Here is a 25648-nt window from a genome sequence, read left to right as displayed (position 1 = left end):
TTGGGCTGAGTCCGCGTGAAACGGAGACAGCAGAGGGCAGTGGATTGGGGAAGCTGTGCCCGGTTCCTAGCCCCTGAAAACCCCTGCTCTGCCTGCTAGCCAAATGGTGAGAGGCACAGGTACACTTCCCAAGCCCCCACGCCCACCTCACAGCGCCTCTCGTGGAGGGGACGAAGCCTGTGGTCTTCACAGCGCATGCTCAATCACTCCGGGAAGGCACGCGGCTGCTCTGGCTCCCCGTACTGAGGGGAGCCAAAAATTTCTGGCCAGGGCTTTCCCCGGTGGGTTTTGCGTTCACGCAGCTTGCACGTTCTTCCAGCAGCACGTCAGAAATGCCAAGCTGCGCTCAGGAGCCACGTCCCTGGGAAGCACCCAGCTTGGTTCCCCCTCCCTGTGAAGTCCTGCTCTGCTTTCTGCTCTTAGAAAATGTGGGACAACCCCAGGCAGCAGGCTCCACCTCATGAGAGTCCTTGCGTGTCCATGGCTGGGCCCGCACAGGCTGCTTGCTCCGTGTGTTTAGATGCCGTGCTGTGCCCCCATCAGGCCCCTGGGCTTGAGTTTCAGACACTTGCTTTGATACCTCAGCCTTCCCTCTCGGCTTGCTCTCCGGTGCAGTCCTGACCCTGGCGTTCTTTCAGGTCTTCCTCTCCTGGTGGTTCTCAAACCTGGACTTCACATTAGAATAATCTGGGGGAGTCCTTAAAAAACAAACACAACTGCCTCTGCTCTCCACCCAGGTCTCTTTTATGAGCTCGCAGGTGGTTCTCAAGTGTCCCCAGGAGCTATGCTGGTCCCAGAGCTCTGCTAATGGCCCAGCACACCCGGAGTGGCATAGATGTGCTGTTTAGTAATTGGGTGTCAACAATAAGCAGGCCTTTGTGGTGGGGGGTAGGTTAAGAAAACACAACTTTGAAGACGGCCACAAAATGTTCAGCCATACATTAAACGTTTTCAAGGCACATGAAATTATAACACATGTCACCACCCAGGATTAAAGGTTAGCCAAACTTGCTGTTTTTGTTATACTGATGTAACAATGCCTTATTGTTTTAAAGCAGTTGCAATTTTTATAGGAATCTAAGGCATGTTTAAGAATCTGTCAATAACATTCCACAAGGAAACAATAGACATTTGTTGTATAAATTGGGGCGTTCTCTTCCAATGATTCAAATCCCTTGCATCAAGAACAGAAAGATACAAGATCTACATGAAGACCTCCCTGTTGATCGTAATTGTAGACAAAATAAACCTGTTTTTATCCAAGTGTTGACCACTCTACTACTAAAACATGAAATGCTAACTGATTGAACCGGAGAGCAGGCTTCTTAACAAACCACATTCCATGTGCTATAAAGAGACTTTCATTTGTGGCTATGACAGAAGATACATTTCCGGAGAAGATTTAAATAGAATCTCATCGCAGGCTTTTTTAACTTTTCACTTTTTCACAATAGAATGAAATATTTTTGTAGATTTATAATGCAGTTTAAATTTGGGCTTTCATTTTACATAGTTTAGGCTTGGTGAACAAATACAGTTTGTTCTCTGTGTTGTTCATTGCAGTTTGTAATCCCAAGTTTAACCGTGGTGTATGCGGTAGTGTAGCTTCTGTGTAGGGGGAACTGGGAAGATGCACGTTGCCATTTCGCCAACTCCAGCGTTTGCTCAAAATTGGAAAATGGGAAGTGATGAAACTCCTAGCAAGCCAACAGCATACATAGATTCTCTGAAGGTTTGGCTCTGGGGGTACACATTTCCCAGAGAAGGAACGCAAAATGAAAATCTCTCCTCTTTTAGAAAAGTCCTAGATATACAGTAAAGACTAGAGAACACAAACAAGCCAAAAACTGTCAAAGTAAGAACCGAAAGCTCACTGCTTGATTTTAAACAGCAAGGGATGCCCATATTTTGTTTTAGGGTCATTTGGGGTCAAAAGAGAGAAAAGGTAGGAAATGAAAAGTGGAGGAGAAAAAGGAGAAAGTTAGAAATAAAGATAAAAAGATATACTTACAGAGACCCAACGGAGGCAAGAGGCAGGGAAGGAACAACCAAAAGGGGTTCCGCTATGAGTGCTGAACAGAGATAGCTTATTCTTCATTCTATAGAGCAGTGGATAGCCAAGAAATTGCCATCTGAACCTCATATTAGAAGCCATGAACTAGTCTTGCTTTTATTTTTAGATGCTAAAATTTATTTCATACAGCTTACTTTTATTTTCAAATGATAAAAGTTTATTTCTGAGTTAAAGGTTTGTTTTACATTAAATTATGAAGATACATGAACAAGAAGAAAATTACTTTAGAAATTCACTTTGGCAGTTATTGATATCTGTATTATTGGCTTTTTCATGAAGTCCATTTTTCTTGTTTTTAATTTAAAAATGCTGCTTATGAAAATGCCTACATACTATATTTCAGAACAGTAATTGTTTTACTTAATAAGCTTTTGCCACAACCAAGTTGGTAGATGTAGTACTGAGGGGAGCCAAAAATTTCATTGATAAATCCCTACCCAAATACATGGAATTAACCAATATTTAAAATACTTCACTGTCTCATGAAATATTTCAAATGTAATAGTTGGTAAGAGCCCCAAGACTGAGTCTATCATCTTAGGATACTGTTTAACCTTTTTAGGGCCTGCATTTGAAAAAACTTCCTGGCTTTGGTTTCATTTAGAAAAAATACAACCAGGGGATCTCCAGAGTCCCTTTCCACCTGAAACACATTCTGTGTAAGAGTGTGTGTGAGATTTAAAAATCCTGTGAGTTCCTTGATTTTATTAGCAAATGACCTGATCAACAAATTTATTTTCTTAGATTCTTTTAAGGTTTTAATTGCTTGTTCAGCAGGAAAAAAAATTATTACTAAATTAGTATTTGGAGAAATATGAGTGCGCTTATTTGAGGATGTTTGGAAGATTTATTAGACTGATTTTTTCTTTTCAGATTACAGCTTTCACAGTGAAAATAAAAATTAAGTGTTTAAGCCCTATAAGCCCTGAGTCCATTCTCTGGTTCATTAGGTGCCATTTGTCTGGCGTGTCATTGGGTAAAACCAAGAATCAGCCTGAGAACATGTGACGTTGTTGGCTGGAGGGCAGAGGCACAGCCATGTGCACCACAAGTAGAGCCCAGTTGTGGTCATCGTGGCTGCTGGACAGCATAGGTGACTGGGGAGAGCCCCGACAGTGATGGGGACACGAATGTTACATTTTCTTAAAATGAATTGGCTGTTTTGCTGGGCTACACAAAATCCATCTCGAAGGTTGATGCTGTGAGCTCTGAGGGCATTGGGTAAACATTCAGTGTGAATTAATGAGTGAATAGATCAGCACTTTTGCCTTTGCCCTAAATTTGAATGTGTTCAGCAAGGCAAGCAATTGTATCCTGACTCATGAATTTAATAAAAATAGAATACTTTATATGCCAGTCCAAATATTGTAGAATTAACACTAATACAAATCATGATTCATTTACTCACCATTTGCTAACTTGCATGCACAGTGCTAAATGTTGCACAGGCATCACAGCATGTACACTCAGGTGACAGGCGGTGGGCACTCCCATCTTTCTCCTGAAGCATGCACCCACGGCTTTTACTTTTCTCCAGATGGAGCGCAGGATCAACACTTGGTGAGGTTTGGGTTCCGCCAGCAGTAGGATCATCCAGACACTGAAAAGATGTGATTATGTGAGCCTAAAAATGACTAGAAATGGACCAGATCTGAGGTGGGAGTAGGGGACGTCTTAGCTAGATAGGATTAAAAGAGAAACAGAGAGAAACAGCCTGGAAGGATGACAGTGCTCTAGGAGAGTCCCGAAGTGGAATCATCAGCCATCGAAGACAGCCCAAGAACCCAGTTTCTGTTGTCCACTTAACTTGCTTTCGGTCATCTTTTGACTTTATTTTTTTTTCTGTTTTCTTTCTTTTGTTTTTCTCTTTTAACAGAATCGATAAAAAAATGTCTGGAGGCCAGAGTGGATATGAACTTAGTGAAGCCAAAGCCATTCTAACTGAACTGAAGTCTATCAGAAAGGCTATTAGCTCAGGAGAAAAAGAGAAACAAGATCTGATGCAGGTATGTCACAGAACATTGTGTGAAGTCAGGGAAGCAGCTTGGGAGGCCTGGGAAACTCCTTGAGGCAGAAGTTATGTGTCAGAGTTTGGGTGACCCTTTATCACATCCCTCCATTCACACAGAGTTGGGCAACAGGAGATTGTTACAGGCTGAAGCTGATTGCCTTAGAGAATAGATTGGTTCAAAGCTCCTAATATGCTTAACATTTTTGTTAAAAAACAAAACACCTTTATTCTCATTTATTTGGATTCCGTACAAACAGAGATCTTCCCTCCGTGAGTTCGCTTCCCAAATGCTGCAACAGCTGGGGCAGGGCCACACTGAAGCCAGGAACCAGGAACTGATTTCAGGTCTCCTACGTGACTGACAGGCATGTGAGCCATCAGTGTCGCTTCCCAGGGTGCACGTCAGCAGGAAACTGGATGGGAAGTGGAAATGGGATGTGAACTCTGAAATCGGATGTGGACATCCCAAGCAATGTCTCCAATTCTGTGTCAAATCCCCACCCTCTCCTCACCCCACACACCCAACTTAACTGAAGGCAGGCTTAGGATATCCTGTGTGTTCATGGCTGGTAGACGCTGGAGCCCACACGAAGAGGTTAGCATCTTGGTGCACCCTGAAACTCCCAGAAAACTTCATGTGGGACCTGGATAAGTGGGGTTCTTTATACCTGGGATTCTCAACCTGGGTTACACAGAGTGTTGTCTGCCGTCAGTCTTTAGAGGGTTTGCCTTTTGGGTGTGAGACTATGTGAAAGTTTCTTTCTGACCCAGCTAATTCTGAGATGCTAGCGAAGGGTGGGGTGGGAAGTGTTGACCTGGCTGCGGAATGCCTGTATGGTTTTCCTGGGAAAGTTGCTGATAGCATTAGACCCCTTGTTATACCTGTATAGTTCTCACCCTAAGATCTTAAGTCCCAAGGATCCAGCCTCATGTGTAGCACAAACAAAACAGACATTCAGTGGTGGGTATTTGGAATATCTGTACATACCAATATAGTTCAGTTTTTTTTACAGGGGTCCCCTTCCTCTTCCCTTCCCTCCATCCCTTAATTATCACGAGCAGCAAGATTCTTATTTCAAGTATTTGGAATTTTTTATCTAGCAGAGTGAGAACTTAGGCTGCATCTTTGGGGAAACGTTGGAGCCAGTGGTGATGTTTATACATCATTTTTAGAACCTCTACATTTAAATATCATATTCGGCTACTTCATGTTGACTTTCAAAATGTTAGTTGAAGATACATAAATAGTCTTGCATCCACGAGGTTTTCTGTTTTGAGAATGTTGAAATAAACTGCAAGAAAAAGTACAATAGAAGAGAGTAGAAATAATAACAAATACTTATAAGTACTGACTTTGTGCCAGACAGTCTTCTAACCACCTTGCATGTACATAGCTCACTGAATCCTCCTAGTAGCCCCTAGAGGTAGGCACTCTTACTACCCTTAGTTTACGGACACATTGCAGCACATGCAGATTAAATAAGCTGCACAGAGTCCTGCAGCTGGGAAGTAGCAGGACTTGGATTCAAACCTAGGCAGCCTCTGGAATCTCTGGTTTTGATGTAGACATAACACATACGGGACTTACAAGTAATTGTTTTTGGTCCCACAACTATCCTGCTTATTAAACCAGTATATCCTGAAATGCACATAATAGGTCCTTCTTCTAAAAAAAGTGAATGGACTTGAACAAATCTACATAGGAACTTTATAATTTAACAGTATTATATCATCCTAATTTATCCTATAAACTTTGGATTCACACACAGTCCAGGTTAAAAGATTAGATTTCTTTTTAATATTGAATACACAAAATAAGTCATTAGTAGATACAGAAATCAGCAATAGGCCTGAAAGGGACAATTAGATTCTGTGGCTATCAAGCCTCTTTGAACATAGTAAGAAAACCATGATATAACAGACTATAGTACACACACACACACACAAGTCACAGAAGTATGCCTACTCTTAATATTGGTAGTGTACTTTAATTTCTGGTATTTCCTATTTCATTAAGAAACATACTAGTCACTACCTATTAAATTGAACGCTTTGGAATTAAGTGCACTATCATTGCGGGTAACATTGAAAAATACTGATGTTTTCACTTCACAGTTGTAAACATAGAAAACACTTGCCAAGGACACTGAGAGCTTTGTTTGTTTCTCTAATATGTTGTTGAATGTGAGCCTTTACGTTTATTCCTCTTGTATACACATATACAAATTTTGAAAGAAAACAAAAATTTTTAACTATTAGGATTGACCATTAGATGTTCTCGATGATTCATAGTGGCTTTGTACCGTTTTTATTAGTATTACTAATGTAGATTGTACTCTTTTTCTTCAGCAATTTAGATAAAATTCTCCATTTTTTTTTTATACTTGTACCTGTTCATATTCTCCTATGGTAAACCCAATATCTTAAACATGTAGCCTTTCTGTCACTCGCTTTGCCAAACCAGACACACCACCCACCATACGCAGTGCCATGCCATAGACACACAGAGAGACTCAGCTGGGGCCTGTGCCTCTCCTTCACAACTTCCAGGCCTCGGTTTCCTAATCCTTAACATTGATGTAAGGGGAATAACCTCTTGGGCCCTGTCCAGATGGAAAATGGCATAACAGTAGAAGCCTTCTAAGTAGGAAGTTGTCTTATTATGGCTAAAATGAAAGATTGAATTGTACATAAGGGTATTCTCTGTTTCTGTAATATCTATTGCATAAAGAGAGTGGATCCTATGGAAATAGATTTTTTAATGAAATTTTTTTAAATAAAAAATTTCATACATTAAATATAAAGACACCACTACTCACAGAAAAGTGCTCTTTTGGGAAAGGTAAAGACAACTTGTTAAATACCATCTCCCATACTTCCAAAGTCATCTGTGTGTGCAAAATTACATTCTACTCTCATGTCTTCAGTAATAAAAGGTGGAAAGTACCTACCAGAATAAAGTCCTTGCTTTTTCCTTCGAGACTGGCTCTTTCTGTGTAATTTTACCTGATGGGGAGGATTGCTATCTTCACGTTAAGCTTCATGAAATGCTTTGTTTCCTGAACAGAGTCTTGCTAAGCTGCAGGAGCGATTTCATTTGGATCAAAACATTGGCAGATCTGAGCCAGATTTGAGATCCAGTCCTGTGAACTCCCATTTATCTCTCTCCAGACAGACCCTTGATGCCGGGTCACAAACCAGCATTTCCGGAGATGTAAGTTCTCTGTCAAAAGGTTGGCCCATGAAGGCCGTTGGGGGGCTACAGTTACGGCATGGATGGGGAACCGGAACAGGAGCTGGGCATGCAGTTTGGACTCTGGCTGTGTGGAAGCTCTGTTTCATTCTCATAAGATTCATTTTAAAAATCAAAGTTCTATCTTTGATAAGCTTCCAGGCATATCAGGATTTGTCCGTTTGAATATCTTTGTTCCAACCTTTTCATTCTGCATTTCTTCCAAGATGCTAAGAAACGTCTGGAGACACATGAGAATTTAACTTTTTCTTGTTAATTATTCCCATTATCAAGTCTTGGAAATTGAGAATCTTTGAAATAAACATTAAGACTAATGAGAAACAGAAGAAACAAACAAGAAAAGTTTGTTTTTGTAAATCCACAGTTGATATATTAAGATATATCATTTGTATCTGACATTTGAAAATACTTACTGTGGCTTGGAAATGAATTATTTTTCGTTCTTGCTTTTGGGATGCCATTAACATATGTTTGCTTTTCAGTAAGTTCCCAGTTATTTTCATATTCTCTAATGCTTCCTTGAAGTATGTGCTATGAAAGTAAAAACAGGTAGAGATGAAAGCAGGCCTTACCTGATTGAAAATTAATTTTTGAAGTTACCTAGTTTATATTTTTGTACAGTTGAAAGCTAAATGATGGAAATTTTTAGCTCATAAAGGCAGGGAAATTAGTTCTAGTTCATTAATTTTATTGACCCATACACCCTTCATAAACTCTTAGATGCCAGACACATTTACCTGCTATTTTTTTTTTGTCTTGAATTTAATGTGGAGAGAGAGTGATGTTAAAGTCTTTGAAAACCAGACAAGGTTGAATTGAAAGCAATGTTTTGCCCCCACTGAGACTATAAAGTAAGTCCCTTTAAAAACTGGTGTTTCCCAATTTTAGTGCCATCTTCTTTAGCTTTCCAATTACTTGTACTTTCTACAAACAAAAGCAGTCTACCTCATTGATTAGCAAAGTTAATTGACTTCTTTCCTTTTGTTTTTCACTAGATCGGAATGAGAAGTAGATCAAACTTAGCTGAAAAGGTCAGGCTAAGCCTACAGTATGAAGAAGCCAAAAGAAGGTAATGACAGGGGAGCTGTTTTGTTTGGGCGTCAGAATTCCAGAATGATCTTTACTCCTATGGTGACATCTGCTGGGCATTGCCACACATTCTTTCCAAGGTTGCCCTTGACATTCTAGGGTGTAGGGATTGTCTCCACCCTTTCTGTCTCTTCCCTTTTCCCCTGTCTTTAGAGCTGAAGAGCAGGGAGAGTTCACGAGAAGTGTGGGAGTGGAGTCATCAGTTCTCATCTGGAACAACAGGGAAGCTTTGGGCTTGTACAATACTTGTCTCTCAATTAAAAGTGAGAAGGTTGGTTTCTTAGATGAAGCATGATGCAGGGGCTCAGGCACAGGACTTAATGGCTGAGGAGTTATCAAGTAAAGTCTAGTGAAGTCTTTTCAGTGTGCACCTTTGCTTTGAATTCTTGCCTCTGACGCCTTGTTGATGTTGAGGTGTCTTCCCGGTTGACATACTTCAGGGAGAAGGCAGGGAGCTTCCTGTTTCTCATATTTACCTTATAAACCCTTATAACCTTGGGCTCTTTTGGAGTGAGGCATCAAAGATGTTGCCACCCTCACCGGGTAGGTGGACGCAGGTTGCTTTCATAGCAGAGACAGCCTTGTTTTGAGGGATGAGGTCATGCTGATATCTTTTTATTTCATTATTTCCCTTATAAAAGCTTAAAAATGCCATTGGTTAATTATTTAGTGTGACATTAGGAAAAACTGCATCATCACTCTGTAGGAGAAAAAGAAATTTATCACATTCTTCCCCCCTGAGCAGGGAACATTCAGCAGAGAGCCTTCTAGAATGTCATGGCTTCCTACCATAAAGAATCCCATCAGATGCTGAAGTATGTCTGTTATTAATGGTAATGATGATAATCTAAAAGTACTTGGCCATAGTTCTTAGAGATTATCTGGCTTTAACAAAGCAAAATAGATATAATGTTTGCCTCTCTGTAGCCTATGTTCCTAATATATTTGGTTCTTCGATTTACTGAAGGAAACTTAACGTTTGTCCCACAAATTCTTAACCATAGGAGCTTGAATAAATCACTTGGTCATTCTGAATAACAGTTTAGTCTGCCAGTTTTGTTTTTTTTTTTTTTTTTTTTTTTTGGCAGAGTGGACAGTGAGAGAGAGACAGAGAGAAAGGTCTTCCTTTTGCCGTTGATTCACCCTCCAATGGCTGCTGTGGCCAGTGCGCCGTGCTGATCTGAAGGCAGGAGCCAGGTGCTTCTCCTGGTCTCCCACGGGGTGCAGGGCCCAAGCACTTGGGCCATCCTCCACTGCACTCCCGGGCCACAGCAATGAGCTGGACTGGAAGAGGGGCAACCAGGACAGAATCCGGTGCCCCGACCGGGACTAGAACCCGGTGTGCCGGCACTGCAAGGCGGAGGATTAGCCTGTTGAGCCGCGGTGCCAGCCTAGTCTGCCAATTTTAACACCTTTAAATTCTCCCTGATGAATTTTGAATTTCTTGAGGTTAGGAAAAAATTGTATGTACTTTATTATCTCCTTCTTCATGCCCGGCCTAGTGTCTTGCCTTCAGTAAATATTTTTTTTTTTTTTTTTCTGACAGGCAGAGTGGCTAGTGAGAGAGAGAGGCAGAGAGAAAGGTCTTCCTTTTGCCATTGGTTCACCCTCCAATGGCCGCCGCGGCTGGCGCGCTGCGGCCGGTGCACCTCGCTGTTCCGAAGGCAGGATCCAGGTGCTTATCCTGGTCTCCCATGGGGTGCAGGACCCAACCACTTGGGCCATCCTCCACTGCACTCCCTGGCCATAGCAGAGAGCTGGCCTGGAAGAGGGGCAACCGGGACAGAATCCGGCGCCCCGACCGGGACTAGCACCCGGTGTGCCGGCGCCACTAGGCAGAGGATTAACCTGTTGAGCCACGGCGCCGGCCGTTCAGTAAATATTGAGGAGCGATGCGTGAATGTGTGGCCAGGGGAGGTGCCTGCTTGTGGGCCTCTTGCTGGGAGCAGGCAGCCGTTAGCACCCAGAACTCCTGGATTCTGCTGGGCACAAGCCCGAGGTTTAGGTGGTCCTGTGAGGAGAATGGCCAGCACTTGGAATTCATCTTGGAGAGGCAGGCCTTGGGCTCGATTATGAGTTCCTTGGATCATCTTGGGCTTTTGCTTTTCTTTGACTGCTAATAGGTAATTCCACTTGGAGCTTTCTACAACTCTCTCCTCACAGGCTCCCCTGGAAGTCTTCTGCATGTTCTGCACACCCTTTTTGAAGTAAAACTTAAGACCTCCCTAATGCCTACTCACCCAAGTAATCAATAGGCATCTTTCCTCCGTGCCCTACATTGTTGTTCTGTTCAGTCGGTTGCCTGCATCACATCAGAACCAAAGACACTGGTTTTTCCCACTCAGTTACATTGCTGAACCATTTGGGGTTTGATTTTAGTTATTAGTGATGTTGATGAGATGATAAATCTCAAGGGTTTTTTTGTGGATGTTGAAAGTGCTATTAGATAAGTAAAGAGGCGGGTTGTGTTTCTCTGAAACCTGTGTTTTCCTCCAGCCTTTGTTTTATATGCTTAATGAAGCCAATAATATCATGCTTATTTAGCACTTTAGTGATGAATTTTCCAGGATGTTGAGTCAGGTGTTTATGGTTTTGTGGTTAAAGCTGAAGAACAGCTGATGTTACATCTATCGTAAGTGCAGACAGTGGGTGAAAAAGACAAGCACGCTACCTATGCAGCACCAGTCAAGGATAGTGGTGTTAATCTTAAACAGGAAACTTACAGGGCGAGGACATGGGTCTTCCGCCTGCGTTTCTTGTTCACCTTCCTCTTCCCCTTCTATTAATTTCTTCCATCAAAGAGGGAGAAAAAAATGTCCTCCTTTATGTCTGTTTTTCGTACTCTGATGTGAGTTACAACAGCATCCAAAGTAGTCACCAGCATCCTTTTAGAGGAGCGTAGATTCCGTAGCCAGCGTGGATTGATGTTGTCCTGTGGTCGGAAGAGCCACAGGTGGTCTACCTGGTGAACGCTTGGGGTTTCTTCCCGGTGCCATCGAGCACTTGATTTGTTTCGATCTGGGAGTTAGTATAACTGCACAGTGTGAAGTGAGGCAAGGGAAGATCAGCCCGGTCTGCCTTGGACACTTGCTCCTCTTCTCTGCACATTGCTGTCTCCCTGGCCTCAGCACATGTAGCTGCAGCGGGTGCTGGCAACGGTCGCTCCTGTGCAGCATCACTGTGTGGAAGGTGCTAGTGCCTGAAGCCCACGGCTGTCTCAGTCCCAGTCCCGAGGGGGATCAGCCTCTGCAGCGTCTCTCCCTTGCCCTTGGTGCTGCTGGAGCCTGCTGGGAGCAACTTCGCTTCACCTGTGGACCAAGCCCCTGCTTGCTTCTCTCTCTCCCTTGCCTGATTTGCTCATACCTTTGGCTCTGCCCTGCCCGCCCTGGGGATCGCTATTTGGCTAGGGATGGTGTCTTTCCCCCGATGGACAGAATCTCATGGCACTCTGGGCACTTTTTGCCTTGGTTTTTGAAAAGGAAGTCCCCGGTTGTCCCCTCATTCTCCTATACTGGGAGTGCTGCGTGGGGCTGGCCTGCCCCGGCCCCCAGAGTGCTCTGCTTTTGGAGCTTCTGTGTACTTGATCTTCACCCTTGGCCCGGATTGGTGGTTGTGTACTTGATCTTCACCCTTGGCCCAGGTTGGTGGTTGTGCTCACTCACGTCCTGAAGGTGGGGATCACGGTGGTGGGGAGACCACACCCCTGCATGCTGTCCAGTTGGATGTTCTCAGCCACTGCTTGCCTCTTCTGTCCCTTTGTTTCAGTATGGCCAACTTAAAGATTGAGCTGTCGAAATTGGACAGTGAGACCTGGCCTGGGGCGCTGGATGTTGAGAAAGAGAGACTGATGTTGATTCATGAAAAAGAAGAACTTTTAAAAGAGTTGCAGTTCGTCACGCCGCAGACACGCTCTCAGGATGAGCTGGAACGCCTGGAGGCTGAGAGGCAGCGGCTGGAGGAGGAGCTGCTGCCCGTGCGGGGTGCGCCGAGCCGAGCTCTGGCCGAGAGGTTTGTGTTGGTTCCTGGACAGGCCAGCCTACGCCCCGGGGCTGTGTCCAGCCCGCGTGCCCTGAGATACCGCAGGAAAGGACTTTGTGTCCTAGAGCAGTGGAGGGCACCCTGCCCGCAGCTCCCACAGTGTCCATTCCTCTGTGCTTGTTGGGGACGGACGTTGAGTGAGGAACACAGCCCGACGTTGACTGAGCCCAATGACATTAGCCGTACACTGTTGCCCTCTGATAAGAAAGATGATCTAGACCCTTGGAGCAACGGGAGCTTCCTGTGCTGGGTTTTACTGCTCACGAGAAGGCGCAGGTATATTGCTCTTCATTTCCTAACAGGTCAGAATGCTCACTTGGATTTGGTTTGTCAGTTGAAACTCTGCCCTGGAGCACATGAGAATGTAAAGGCCAACTTCTCATGGTATTACACAGTTTTGTGAGGGAAGATGTGAGCCAATTAACTTAAAAAAAAATCCAGTCCAGTAAAGAGATCACCTGCGTGTGTCAGTTTGATGTGAACACACCTGCCCAGGCACGCTGGGTCCAGACTGCTGCTGGGGGGTTGGGCACCTGCACACCCATCCTATAGGCCAGGAAGGACGAAGCAGTGCGTGTCCCACAAGGCCAAAAAAGAAGTGGTCGTTGGTGGAATTTCAGGTGGCCTGAGAGTCAGTGTAAAACACACAGCAGTGATCCAGTTGCTTCTCTGGTGACGGTTTACTAAATGTTTATGCTTGTATGGCTAGATAATATCAATACCTCTGAAAAGGTGGGGCGGCAGAGGAAAACCCCTCCCACCTTCCCCGCTAGGTGTTAGCCCGTGGACTTGGCACCCTCAGCCTCATTTCTCCGCCATGAGAGAGTTGATTTCTGTGAGTTTGTAGGCTGTAGGAAGCAGGAGGAAGCGTCAGAAGAGAAAGCCTCTACAGACTACATTCTTTACCATCTTAAAGGCTTCTTGCCGGCATGCCCACTCCCTCTTCTTGTCTTCCCCTCCTGCTCTGGCCCACTGTCCAGAGGTGCTGACAACAGGGCCACCTGAGGTGGCGTAAGCAGGGCCACGCACAGGCACATCTGACAAAGACCAGAAGGAGCAAAATCAGGGGTGAGAAGACCAGACGGAACTGACTCACAGGCGTGCTCAGGCGCTTCAGAGGTAGAGGGAGCCTTTGGCCGAGGGTTGAAGACACCCGTGTCCCACATTGGACTGGGTCAGTGCCTGACTCCAGCTTCCTGCTAGTGCAGGCCCTAGGAGGCAGTGATGGTGGCATTAGTAACGGGGTTGTGCCACCCACATGGGACACCTGGATTGCCCACTTTGGTCACTCCTCAGCTTCAGTTGCTGCAGGAGTTTGGAAACTGAGCCAGTGATGTGAGTGCCTTCTCACTTCTCGCACTCTCCCTCTCCCTCCTAACTCCCTCTCCCTCTCTCCCCCCACCTCCCTGGATCTCCCTCTCCCTCCTACTCCCTGCCCCCCCCTCCCTCCCTGTCCTTCTGTCTCCCTCTCTCTCCCCCTTCCCTCTCTCTCCCTTCCACTCCCTCCCTCCCTCCCTCCCTCTCTCTTTCTCTCCCTCTCTCCATCTCTCTCTCTGCTTCTCTTCCCTTTTCTCTCTTTTTCTGTCTCTCCCCAAATAAATTTTTTAAAAATTTACAAGAGAACCTGATGCTTTAAAAAAAAAAAAACTTTGATAAATGAGACTGACTGTTTCACATTTTCGGCAGAGCTGAAGTGGGCACTGAGTCTGGGGTCTCCCAGCAGACATGGCAGCGTAGGACTTGCGGCTGTGCTGTTGTTAATGGCTTTCATTCCCCAGTGCCCTGGCACTTTTTCCTACTCTTCACCTTTTATTGTTTCTCCTGCTGTATGTAGATATTTCTGCTCTGCGTGTTACAGCTGGGGAACCAGAAGGGAATACCTTTGCAAGGAGTGTATTTCTTTGGTGTTAAAGCAGATGGAGGCAGGAGACACTTTTGGGAAATAAGATTTTCTGTGTGGAACTTAGTTTCATTGTGGAACGAATTCTGCCCCACCAAGACCAGATCCTGCAGTTTCCTCTTGGTACCTCCATGACTATCAAAGGAAACTACTTGCTGAATTCTTCCAAGTTTTCCTGTTTTCCGTTTGTTCTGAGGGTTCCTCCTTAGATCAGGAGTGACCTGAAGCAGAATTCTGAGTCATTACTGAATCTTGCTCCCTTGAATTTTCAGCCACTGTTTGTAACTTGGCCTGACAGCAGTGACTGCCCTCACCACCAGTGGACATGACGCACACTGGGGGAAGAGGGCCGCTCTTTTGGAGGTCAAAAGAGAGATTGCTCTTAAATGAAGAAGTCCCTGCAGCACAGGTCCCATTGTGCAGCTTTCATGTTCTTTCCCTATGGTTAGGAAAATTCCTTACACTGCGCACTTTTCTGTAGTTGATAAGATATTAGCGTTGCCCCTTATTTTCTTACATATTCTAGTTTTACCTGACAGTTGCCAAAGTGTTATAATTGTTTCTTAATTAGAATTCTTATTTTTAGGTACTGCTTCTGGAAATTTTTTTATGCAGCCGAGTAGAGATCTATGTGTCTTTTTTTTTTTCTTTAAGTAGAGGCGAGACTTCTTTCTTCTGCTACACAACTTGGAATTCTTTCTGGTTCACAGTTCTGGGCTGAGTGGAGACCACGCAGTGTCTCTCCCTCGGGACACCAAGGGGCAGAGCTGGGAGGTGTAAGCCCCCATGCTGGGCAAAGGGCTGCTGGCAGGGCAGGGGAGGAACCTTCCAGGGCCAAGTGGAAAGAGCCTGGAGACACACCCCTGACCCACAGGAAGTTGGGGAAGTTACTTCCCGTGAGACACACCTGGGATTGGAGGAAGGGTTTGTCTCTCCCGAGGAAAAACCCAGGGCAGTCCTTGGAGCTGCCCCCCTGGGAGGTTCCTGTGACTGCCGGGCCTTCGATGTGCTTCTCCCCGGGACACCAGGAAGAAGGGGGCACTGGGAGGGCTGTGCAGAGGAAGGAAAGCGGACCCCGGCCTCCTGGGGCCTGACAGTCTGACCAAGGGAACTTGTGAGTGCAGGCCGGAGCCAGGCGTGGGTAGTTCAGAGCAAAGCCAGAGCACCAGGACCAGGAACGCCCGGCGTTCGGCAGTTCTGCGGGAAGCAAGCACCTCAGGACTGAATTTTGATGTCATCCTGCTGTCTCCTTAAAGCACTAGGAAAAGTCTCATTTTTAATAAAAGCAGTAATTCAGCACTTCAAAAGTTTCTCTTGTTTTAGAAAACACAGATTTTTTTTTTGGAGGGTTTTGGGCTTTCTCCAGATCTTGTGTACCTTCTAATTCTAACACATTTTATTTTGTATTAATTTTTTTCCTTATTGGGTTTTTGTTTACATTTGAGAGATTAAAAAAAAAATAAGGACTGTGTTCCTTTTTAGAATAGACCTTTGAAAACTGTGAATTAAGAATTTATCACGCTTTGAAGTATTAAAATGGCAAGAACTACGTTTTTAATTTTAACATATAATGAAATTGTGTTGTTGACACATCAAAGGGGTAGATACCTATAAATAAAATACAAGCACATTTCCTTACTGCCAAAAACATACGTAACATTTCAAAGGGGTTGGAAATTAGGGAAATTTTATTTTTCTCCAAACAAAAGTGGCTAATTTTTTCTCTCACCACCATGCTGAGGCTTAGCACAAATAGGATTTGTTTTCTCCTCTGTGGAGCACCTTCTCTTCCCCTCATCCTTTTGATCCCTCTAACAGCCTTATCAGGTAGCCACAGAGGGCTGCAATCACCATTTTACAGATGTAAAAGGTGAGCGCCTGGGTGCAGGGACTTGCCTCAGGCTGTGCAGCTACGGCTCCTGCCGCAGAGCCAAGACTGGACGCCCAGGTGCGCCTTTTCCCAATCCCTTCCTGCCAGTGCCTTTTCTGCTCTGAGCTGCTTTATTTTGATGATGTCTGAAGAAACTCAGGGGATACAGACGGCACTCATGCAGGCCTTTGGCTGCATCAACCCCAGGGCTGCTTGACATGTTTGAAAATGACTTCCTACTCAAGTGCGCAGCTCCATAATGTTCTAATTTTTAAAAAGAAAAAACTCACGCGGTTGAATGTTAGTGAGATGTCAGTGCTAACTTGGTACAGGTTATTAGGTGTGCTGTAGCCAGGAAAGGAAGTCACCTCTAGGTTTTGACATCTTGCTCCAGACAAGCCCAGAGGAGCCCACCAGGTCAGTGTGGACTGATTTCCTTAATCACTAAAATGCTCATCTAATTAGGATTGAAATGTTCACCACTAACTTATTTTGCAACAATCCTAGTTAAATTCCATACCAAGATGACCTTTTTCAAGTTTTTATTACTATTGCCAAATATTTCGGTAAGGGGCAGATGTTTAGCCTAGTGGTTCAGAGACCCACATGCCACCTTAGAGGACCTCCACGTGATACCCAGCCCGGCTCACTATCAGTACAGACCCTTTGGAAGCAGCAGTGACGACTAGACCCAGGTTTCTGGATTGAGTTCCTGTCTCCCAGCTTCAGCCCCAACCCAGTCCTGGCCCTTGTAGGCATTTAGAAAGGGAACTAGCCTGCCTGTCAATAAATACATTTTTAAAAAATAATTTTAAACACTTTAATCACATGAAAGCAAGTCACAAACCTGTGTAAGAATTCTGTAGTCTTAATTTAGTTTTTTTTTTCTTACTACCCTTTTCTTTGACACTGTTCTTCCCTAACTCATAGGACTGTTTTACTCACCTATTTAAGAAAATTTCAGACTCCTGACATTTTGAAATTCTCAGTGACTCTGGAGGTTGGGCAGGAATCTCCTCTTTACTTTAGCTCAGCTGTGTGTGCCTTGCTGGTGGTCCTGTTCTCCCTGTCATGTTCATTGATAGGTGATGCTGTGTGTGTATGTGTTGAGTGTGTGAGAGAGAAACCGCGATAAGAATCTTTTTTCTTGTTTTATTGTAATCATCTGAAAATACTGTCTGTATTTTTTCCTAGATTGAAATTGGAAGAGCGAAGGAAAGAGCTGCTACAGAAACTTGAAGAAACTACTAAATTAACTAGTTACCTGCATTCGCAGCTTAAAAGGTGAGCCAGCCAGGTTCTGGGTGGGGGGCTGTTCTCCAGCTATGCTCAGGCATGCTGCAGGTCACTGCTGATTTCTTTGCATTTCATTTTCAGCTATTTAAAAGTAAATAAGATAGTTCACCCAGCACAATTAATATTTGAGTTACCAAATTTCAAGCCATGTAGATTGTTTTCTTGTGAACTCCCCATGGTCATGTTGGTAATGAATTTGGAACATGTTGCAGGACAAAAGTTGTGCTTTAGCTGTCGGGCCATTTCTCCGTCTTTAAAATAAATAGTGTGGGGGAAATTTGCCTTAAAATATTGAGCCATAGATTTTCTTCTATTGGTTAGAAAAATATTCACCCCTTGAATTTATGCACAGAGAGGAGGAAAGGCATGAAGGAGCCCTGGAAGCTTTTGTGTAATCTCTTTGTTTTTATATGTTTACCCTTTAAAAAAAAAGATTTATTTATTTATTTGAAAGGCAGATTTAAGGAGAGGCAGCTAGAGAGAGAGGCAGAAAGAGAGAGAGGGAGAGGTCTTCCATCCGTTGGTTCACTCCCCAAATGACTGCAATGGCTGAAGCTGTGCTGATCTGGAGCCAGGAGCCAGGAGTGGGCGGAGGGGCCCAAGAACTTGGGCCATCTTCTACTGCTTTCCCAGGCCATAGCAGAGAGCTGGATTGGAAGTGGAGCAGCTGGGACTCAAACCAGCGCCAATATGGGATGCAGGTGGCAGCTTTACCTGTGCCAGCCCCAAACTTATCCTTTTTTTAATCTAAAAACAAGAAGTTTTTTTTTTTAAGTGAAGTAACTATAATAACGTTTCACCCTGTTTGTTTCTGTTTTTTTTCCCTTTTAACATATTTAAATTAAAAATTGCTTCTAGATATTCATGTATGAAGACTTTCAAATAGGTATTTTATACTTTTTAAAAAAAGTTTGCAGAAGGGTAATTTGTAGTAAGAATAGAATTGCTACTTTTTAAGGAGTATCTAAGGAGGCCAGCCTTGTGATATAGCAGGTAAAGCCACTGCCTGCAAAGCTGACATCCCATATGGGTGCCAGTTCAAGTCCTGGCTTCTCCACTTCTGATCCAACTCCCTGCTAAAAGATGACCCACTGTTGGGCCCAACCGCCCACATGGGAAACCTGGATGAAACTCTTGGCTTCTGGCTCCAACCAGACCTAGCCTTGACTGTTGTGGCCATCTGGAGAGTGAATTAGCAGATGGAAGACCCCTTCCTCTGTCTCTCCTTCTAGGTAACTCTGACTTTCAAATAAATACATTAAAAAGCTGGCCAGCGCTGCGGCTCAATAGGCTAATCCTCCACCTTGCAGCGCCAGCATACCGGGTTCTAGTCCCAGTTGGGGCGCCGGATTCTGTCCCCCAGCTCTCTGCTGTGGCCCGGGAGTGCAGTGGAGGATGGCCCGAGTGCTTGGGCTCTGCACCCCATGGGGGACCAGGATAAGCACCTGGCTCCTGGTTTCGGATCAGCGTGGTGTGCCGGCCGCAGCGCGCCAGCCAGGGCGGTCATTGGAGGGTGAACCAACGGAAAAGGAAGACCTTTCTCTCTGTCTCTCTCTCTCTCACTGTCCACTCTGCCTGTCAAAAAAAAAAAAAAAAAAGCAAAGTCAAAGTGTTTGAAGAATAAGGTTGCAGGGGTTAAGTGAACACACAGGAAAAGATAGGCTGTTGTAACCAACGCCCTGCCCTGGGCTGTTAATGCCCTTCCTTGGTGTCATTGCGGCCTCGGTCCTGGGGGAGCCTGCAGAGGTTGTGATGGGATTTTCCAGACTGGAGCAGATTTCACAGTGCGTGCTCCTCTTCCGACAGCCTGTCCGCCAGCACCCTGTCCATGTCGTCCGGGAGCAGCCTGGGCTCCCTGGCGTCCAGCCGCGGCTCTCTGAACACCTCCAGCAGAGGGTCTCTCAACTCCCTCAGCTCCAGTGAGCTCTATTACAGCAGTCAGGGGGACCAGATGGACGTGGACTATCAGTATAAACTGGACTTCCTGCTGCAAGAGAAAGGCGGCTACATTCCTTCTGGACCCATCACCACCATCCATGAGAACGAGGTGGCCAAGTCTCCTGGCCAGCGTGGACTGTGCGGGGTGGCAGCCACAGCTGCTGGCCACACCCCCCCACTGACCGAGGCCCCCAAGTCTGTGACGTCCCTGTCCTCGCGGTCCTCCCTGTCCTCCTTGTCCCCTCCCGGCTCACCGTTGGTCTTGGAGGGTGCGTTCCCCATGTCCTCTCACGAGGCCACGCTGCGTCAGTTCACGGCCGACTTCGACGACTGTGAGCTGAGCAGCCGCTTTGCGGACATCGGCCTCAGGGAAAATCAGGTGCTGCTGGACGCTGATTCTGGAGGAGCGCCCCAGCCGGTCTCGGAGGACCCAGACCTCAGCGAGTGCCCCAGGGAGCCTCTGTGCGAAGGAGCTGCAGGTGAGTGCGGACCTCGGCTTTGAAGGAGACCATGGAGGCACTCTTTCCATGTAAACCGACGGACAGTCGCCCCGTTTCCTCTGTGTCTGTGTGTCGGCTCCGTTTAAGGTGTGCTTACTCATATGCACAGGCATTGTTTTTTCTTGAGCAAGTAAAAGCCACCTTCTGTTCTTAACCAGTTGAATCATTAAGTCCCTGTGCTTTTTCCAGAGCCCCTGTGTGTGTGGTAGCTGACAGGGACTGTATTTTATGAGCACACTTGATGCTTCCAAATAGATTGTGGTTCTGAAATAGCCAGGCAAAGAAGCAGGCTGGCTTTTAAAATTTGGCCTAACACAGATTAAAACCAAGGCAATTAGCAATCCAGCTAATTAGTACCAAGGTTCAGTGTTTAGACTGCTCAGGGAATTCTATATAAATACAATTTTTTGTTCCATGCCAGACTCTTTCTGCCTCAACTTCATGTGGCAAAACAGGATGCAGTGTGTGGTGTTACCCTGCCCCCTTCTGGCCACCTCGGTACTTGCAGCCCGAGGAAGCAGCACAGATGAGTTCTGCATTGGTACTCAGAACAGGGAGAATTTCTTTCTTTCTTTCTTTCTTTCTTTCTTTCTTTCTTTCTTTCTTTCTTTCTTTCTTTCTTTCTCTCTCTCTCTCTCTCTCTCTCTCTCTCTCTCTTTCTCTCTCTCTCTCTCTCTCTAATTGTTTTCCTTTGCAAAGTGAAAACATTTACTATATTAGATATGCTTGTGAAGAGCGCTAGAGGGTGCCTTGTTGGCAAATGATCACTGTTCTGGTCCGAGGTGGATGAGCTCTTCCAGGGCTAGCTTGAGGCCAGAAATGTAGGTAAAATAGTCTTGTGCAGAGCTGCTGGTGCTGCCTTGTGTCCCATCGCACAGAAGGGGACAGCCCCTCTTAGGAGGAGAAAATCTTTTTGTTTGTATGTACGTACAGTCCTAGGAATTAAGTGATTGGTGGATTCAGATGTTTAAAGCAATAGACAGACCAGACCCAACCTGTTCCTTTGGTTTCACACTGTGCTCAGCTGGTGGGGCATATGAGACAGCTGTGGGGTTTGTGCACCCCCTCCTGGGGATGTGTCAGAGCTGCCAGCAACATGCTGGTGAAGGAATCGAAGCACGGGGTGGTGTGGACACTGGGGGCTCCCCTCTGCCGGAGGGAACAGCCACCTGCACTCTCGGCTGTGCCCTGGTAGGCACCTTAGCTAGTTTGTCTGGCAGTGCATGCTGGGAGGCTTGACACCATGAAACACACAAAGTCTCTGATCAGGCCGGGCCCAGTCATGAATCACGACCACTGTGTGACGGGACCGTGAGTCCCCGCCTCAGACAGCGGGGTTTATGGAAGGAAGAGCAGGAGGAACGGAAGCAGGCGGGCTGTGTTTTGCAGCATTCTTCTGTGCTTTGGATTTGAAGGGTCTTACGTTTCTTGAGCACTTCAAGTTACTTTCAGTCTGCATGTGTCCTGCGTAGCCCCTAGTGACCAGTGCATTTAGGGGTGCGAGTCAGTGAAGCCCGGAGCTGGAGAGGGAGGGCGGGCCAGCAGAAAGCCTGCCGCCGGCAGTCTGCCACAGCCCTCCTCCCCCAGGATCCCGAGGCCCCTTGCTGCCCCCGGCTCTTGGGTCTCTGATGAGTCTGTGTGGCTGGAGACAAGGTCCCCTGAAGCTTTGACTAACGCGATGTTAACTGTTCTACTGCACAGCATATTACCCAAAATACTGTTAAAAAGCCAGCCTGTGAGGAGATAAGGCCGAGAGCCCTGTTTGCAGATAGTGCTAGCTTCAGGTCTGAAAATAACTGAAAGCGCAGTTCTCATCAAAAGATGCGTTCTCTTTGAGTCGCCATTCTCTTTGGGTCGCCGGTCCTTGGTCTGTCTGGGGGACATCTGCCCCTCCCTGGGGGGCAGGGCACTGCCTGTCAGGGCCTCAGTTCATCTCTGAGTGCTCTGGAGTCTTCCCCAGGTGAAGTCGAGCCCCTTTTGTGTAAATCCTGCTCTCCAGCACCAGTGCCTGCTGGATGGCAGAAACCAAGTTGGAATAACTACGGAGTCAGTCTCTGTCATTGTCAAAGTCAATTTCAGGCTGCTGTGGTTATTCCTGGGGGTAATCAATAAATCATGTCATCACCTTCACCCTCACGGAGAGGGGGTGGGTGCGGAGAAGGCACTTCATCATCAAGCAAAAAGCATTCCTACTGCCAGAAATAAAAGGGGAAATGCGGCAATCAATCCTGTAATCTGAAGCCTTAAAACTTAAACATCTTAACAAGATGTAAAGTCACGGCTCAGGAGGGGGCCGGAGCGCACGTCCCCCCTGGGCTGGGCTCCGGGGCCCTGGCCAGGAGAGGATGAAAGTGCTCCGCAGGCCTGCAGCTTGTTACGCGCGGAGCACAGCTGTCAGTGAGTGCGCCTTGCTCACGGCAGGATGCTCCTGTATGAATATGAGCGGGAGATGAAAGTTAAGTGCGAGTTGGTGCTAAAGATTCAGTAACACAAAAAGTGTTTTTTATTTTTAATGGTATTAGCTGGTGAGAAATTCCTGTAAGTCAAAGACATTTTCTCTGTAATTTCTGTTAGAAAAGTAGCCCGGGAGATGTGGAATATGGCATGTGGAGAGGAGGCAAGAGCAAATGAGGTGGAAATCTTCCCTCCCATTGAGTGAGCCAGAAGCTCTCTGTAGTAGCACACTCAGACAGCTGGGGGAGGCAGATAGTTTCCTACCCCAAGGATGTGTAACCGTAGTGTCTGCTGGGCAGGAGGACTGGGAACCAGCGAGAACCCGGGCAGTCCATCCCCTTCCCTCAGTGTTCCAGGATGAGAAGAAACCAAGCGGTGCTGTTTCCTAAATAACGACTGAAAGAACAGTTGTCCTGGGGAGCTTGGGGTCGTGGCTTCTTAGTCATCTACAGTTGCTGAGTTGAACAGTCGTGTCCTGGGCTCTCAGAGGACGCTATATTTTGGATAGCTCATGATCAAGCCGTGTGTACTGCCCACTTTACTTTTCCTCGGAGGAGCTCTAACTAGTGCTGTCACTCTCCCTCCCTCAGATGTGGAAAAATCACTACCAAAAAGAAGAGGCATCCACTTGCTTGGGGAGAAAACTGCTTGTGTGTCGGCTGCTGTATCGGACGAGTCTGTGGCTGGGGACAGTGGCGTCTATGAGGCTTTCATGAAACAGTAAGGATTCGGCAGGGCTTCTCCTGTCTGTACCATACTGCTCGTAGCTATGTGTGTGCGTGCATGTGTCCGCACGTGTGCGTGTTATACTGCCAATGTCCTGCTACCGTGAATGCACTCTTGGAAGTACTACGTATGTTAACCACTCCCGTCTGCCAGAGAAGTGATAAACAGATTGGAGTCCTCAGAGGCAGCCGACCCTCTTTAAAACTTAAAACACTTGCTTTCAGTGGGGACACTGGGGCGATTTGCCGGTGCTTGTTTGGTGCATGGAGCTTCTGGTGTGTATTTCTGAAAACCCGGACTGTACGTGGCAGTGTGCCGGAGTGCCATAGCGAGGCCGTATGAGTCACATGCCGGAAGATCCCTCCCTGAAGCCCAGAGGCAGTCTCGTTTTGTAAAGATAAAGATAGCCTCTGAACAGGCAACTTTCCCTGGCATCAGCTCCAGAGATGGCGCAGGAGTGCTGTGGATTCCAGTTTGTATTCAGAATCAGCAGGTAGAGCCACCTCCTATGATGCTGGCATCCCATGTTGGTGCCGGTTCAGGTCCTGGCTGCTCCACTTCCAAACCAGCTCACTGTTAATGCACCTGAAAAAGCAACAGAAGATGACCCAAGTCCTTGGGCCCTGCCACCCATGAGGGAGACCTAGGTGGAGTTCCATGCTCTTGGCTTCTGCCTGGCCTAAACCTGGCTATTATGGCCAGTTGGGGAGTGACCAAGTTGACGGAAAATCAGTTTCTCTCTCTCTCTCTCTCTCTCCCTCCCCCCCCACCTCTCTCTTCCTCTCTCTCCCCCTCCCTCTCCTCCCTTACCCCCCTCCCTCTTTCTCTCCTCACCCCTTTTTCTCTCTGTAACTCTGCCTTTCAAATCAAAATGAATAATTTTTTTAAAAAAATAATTGAGTAGCAAATAGTAATTCATTGATTGCCTGTTCTCTCCCAGGCCTGGTGAACTCGAAGACGCTGCGTGCGGTGGAGAGGATGTTGCCATCGTGGAGACCGCCCAGGTGCAGATCGGACTCAGGTAGGGCATGGGTAGGTGGGGAAAGCAAGCGCGGGAGTCTGTGCAGTGACAGGTGACCTGTGGAGATTGCTGACTTCCTTCATCTTCTAACAGATACGATGCAAAAAACTCAAGTTTCATGGTGATTATAGCACAACTTCGAAATCTCCATGCCTTCTTGATACCTCATACTTCAAAAATGTAAGTAAAATCAGTGGAGAACAACTCAAAGAACTTAATGCTTCTGAAATCAGTGAAGAACAAATAAAAGAAATTATAATTTTTCTTGTAAGATATGTTTGTTGTCCTTAAGCAGTTTGTCAAAATGAGGATGAGGGATGACCTAGTAAATCGTCAGTAGATAAAGATGAGAAGGAAAACGTGACACAGGCATACTAGGTTTTGGTCTTTCTCAGTTCACTCATTATTAAACTAGGTGTCAAGACTCTGTATCCCCATTTTCAATCAGAAATTCTGAATCATGCTGTGTTGGGCCTGATTATTTGAAATACAATGAAGTTGGTTGTTATTACATTATAGTTACTACGATTTTTGTTATTGCATAGTATTTCCTACAATTGGCTTAGAGGAATTTTCTGATCTTTCACATGAAAAGATGGTGATTAAATCTTACTTGTTGGTACCACGTCTCCAGTCAAACATTTTTCTCCTCAAGCATTCGCTTCCCTGTGAACAATGATTTCGTAGTTCCTTCACTTCATCAATCCAGGAAGCCCAGCGAAGTGGCGGCCCAGTGCTGCACAGGCCGTTGCTTCGGCACTGTCTGAGAGCTGACCTCCACTCACACTTCTGGAGCCAGAGTTCTGGGGACTCTTTTAAGGCCTCACGGATATGAATGGGCTGCATGCAAAGGAGGTCTTCAAAGCATGCATGGAAATGCAAACTGAAAAAACCTTGCTTGGATTCCAAAATAAATTAATCTTTTAATTCCGTTTTCCATGAACTTTTTGAAATATCCTCATGTATGTCTACCTGCATTTAGACTTCCTGAGTCAGGATGTGGATCTTGATCATATTTTGAGTGTGACAATACAAGGACTTGGAACTAAGCTGTCGAGGAGTGATCCCCAAGACTCTGTACTCGGCCAGCTGGATATTTTTCCTTACGGCAGAGTGTATTCCTCAATGAAAAAGAACTATTATAGGAGAGTTCTGAATGTTTTCTCTACAAGCTTCCATTCACATCTCATATTTGTCAGAGAAAAGAAATTGGATCAAAAAAACAAACACAGAAGAGCTAGATCAAGATTTGGAGCGGGCAGCAGCAGAAGAGAGAGTGGCTGTCTTGTGTTGACGGCCTTCAGAGCTAGAGCGGAATGGCGCAGACTCAGAAGTCTTCCTGAGATCGAGGCTTGGGATTATTAGTGAGCCCACTAACAAGAGCAGGCAGAGGGTGGGAGTCTGCTGCCGTGGCCTGGTACGAAAATACCAGTTGGAAGTATTCAGGCAAGGCGACTAGATAATATGTTTGTGATTTC

The 25648-nt window shown here is 45.9% G+C and overlaps 1 protein-coding gene across 1 annotated transcript in view; it reads left to right on the top strand.

The window, feature by feature from the left end:
• WWC2 (WW and C2 domain containing 2) overlaps window positions 1–25648 on the top strand; it is a 244760-nt gene that overhangs the window by 164652 nt on the left and 54460 nt on the right. Inside the window, exons 6-14 of the mRNA XM_062213362.1 lie at window positions 3951–4080; window positions 7153–7299; window positions 8334–8407; window positions 12193–12435; window positions 17430–17519; window positions 19338–19948; window positions 23014–23143; window positions 24090–24170; window positions 24264–24350. Of these exons, the coding sequence (XP_062069346.1) occupies window positions 3951–4080; window positions 7153–7299; window positions 8334–8407; window positions 12193–12435; window positions 17430–17519; window positions 19338–19948; window positions 23014–23143; window positions 24090–24170; window positions 24264–24350 (1593 nt within the window). The remainder of the gene's footprint in view (window positions 1–3950; window positions 4081–7152; window positions 7300–8333; window positions 8408–12192; window positions 12436–17429; window positions 17520–19337; window positions 19949–23013; window positions 23144–24089; window positions 24171–24263; window positions 24351–25648) is intronic.

The sequence above is a fragment of the Lepus europaeus genome, chromosome 16 (genome assembly GCF_033115175.1).
Source record: "Lepus europaeus isolate LE1 chromosome 16, mLepTim1.pri, whole genome shotgun sequence".
Taxonomy (NCBI): Eukaryota; Metazoa; Chordata; class Mammalia; order Lagomorpha; family Leporidae; genus Lepus; species Lepus europaeus.
This window is presented reverse-complemented; position numbering and strand designations above follow the sequence as displayed.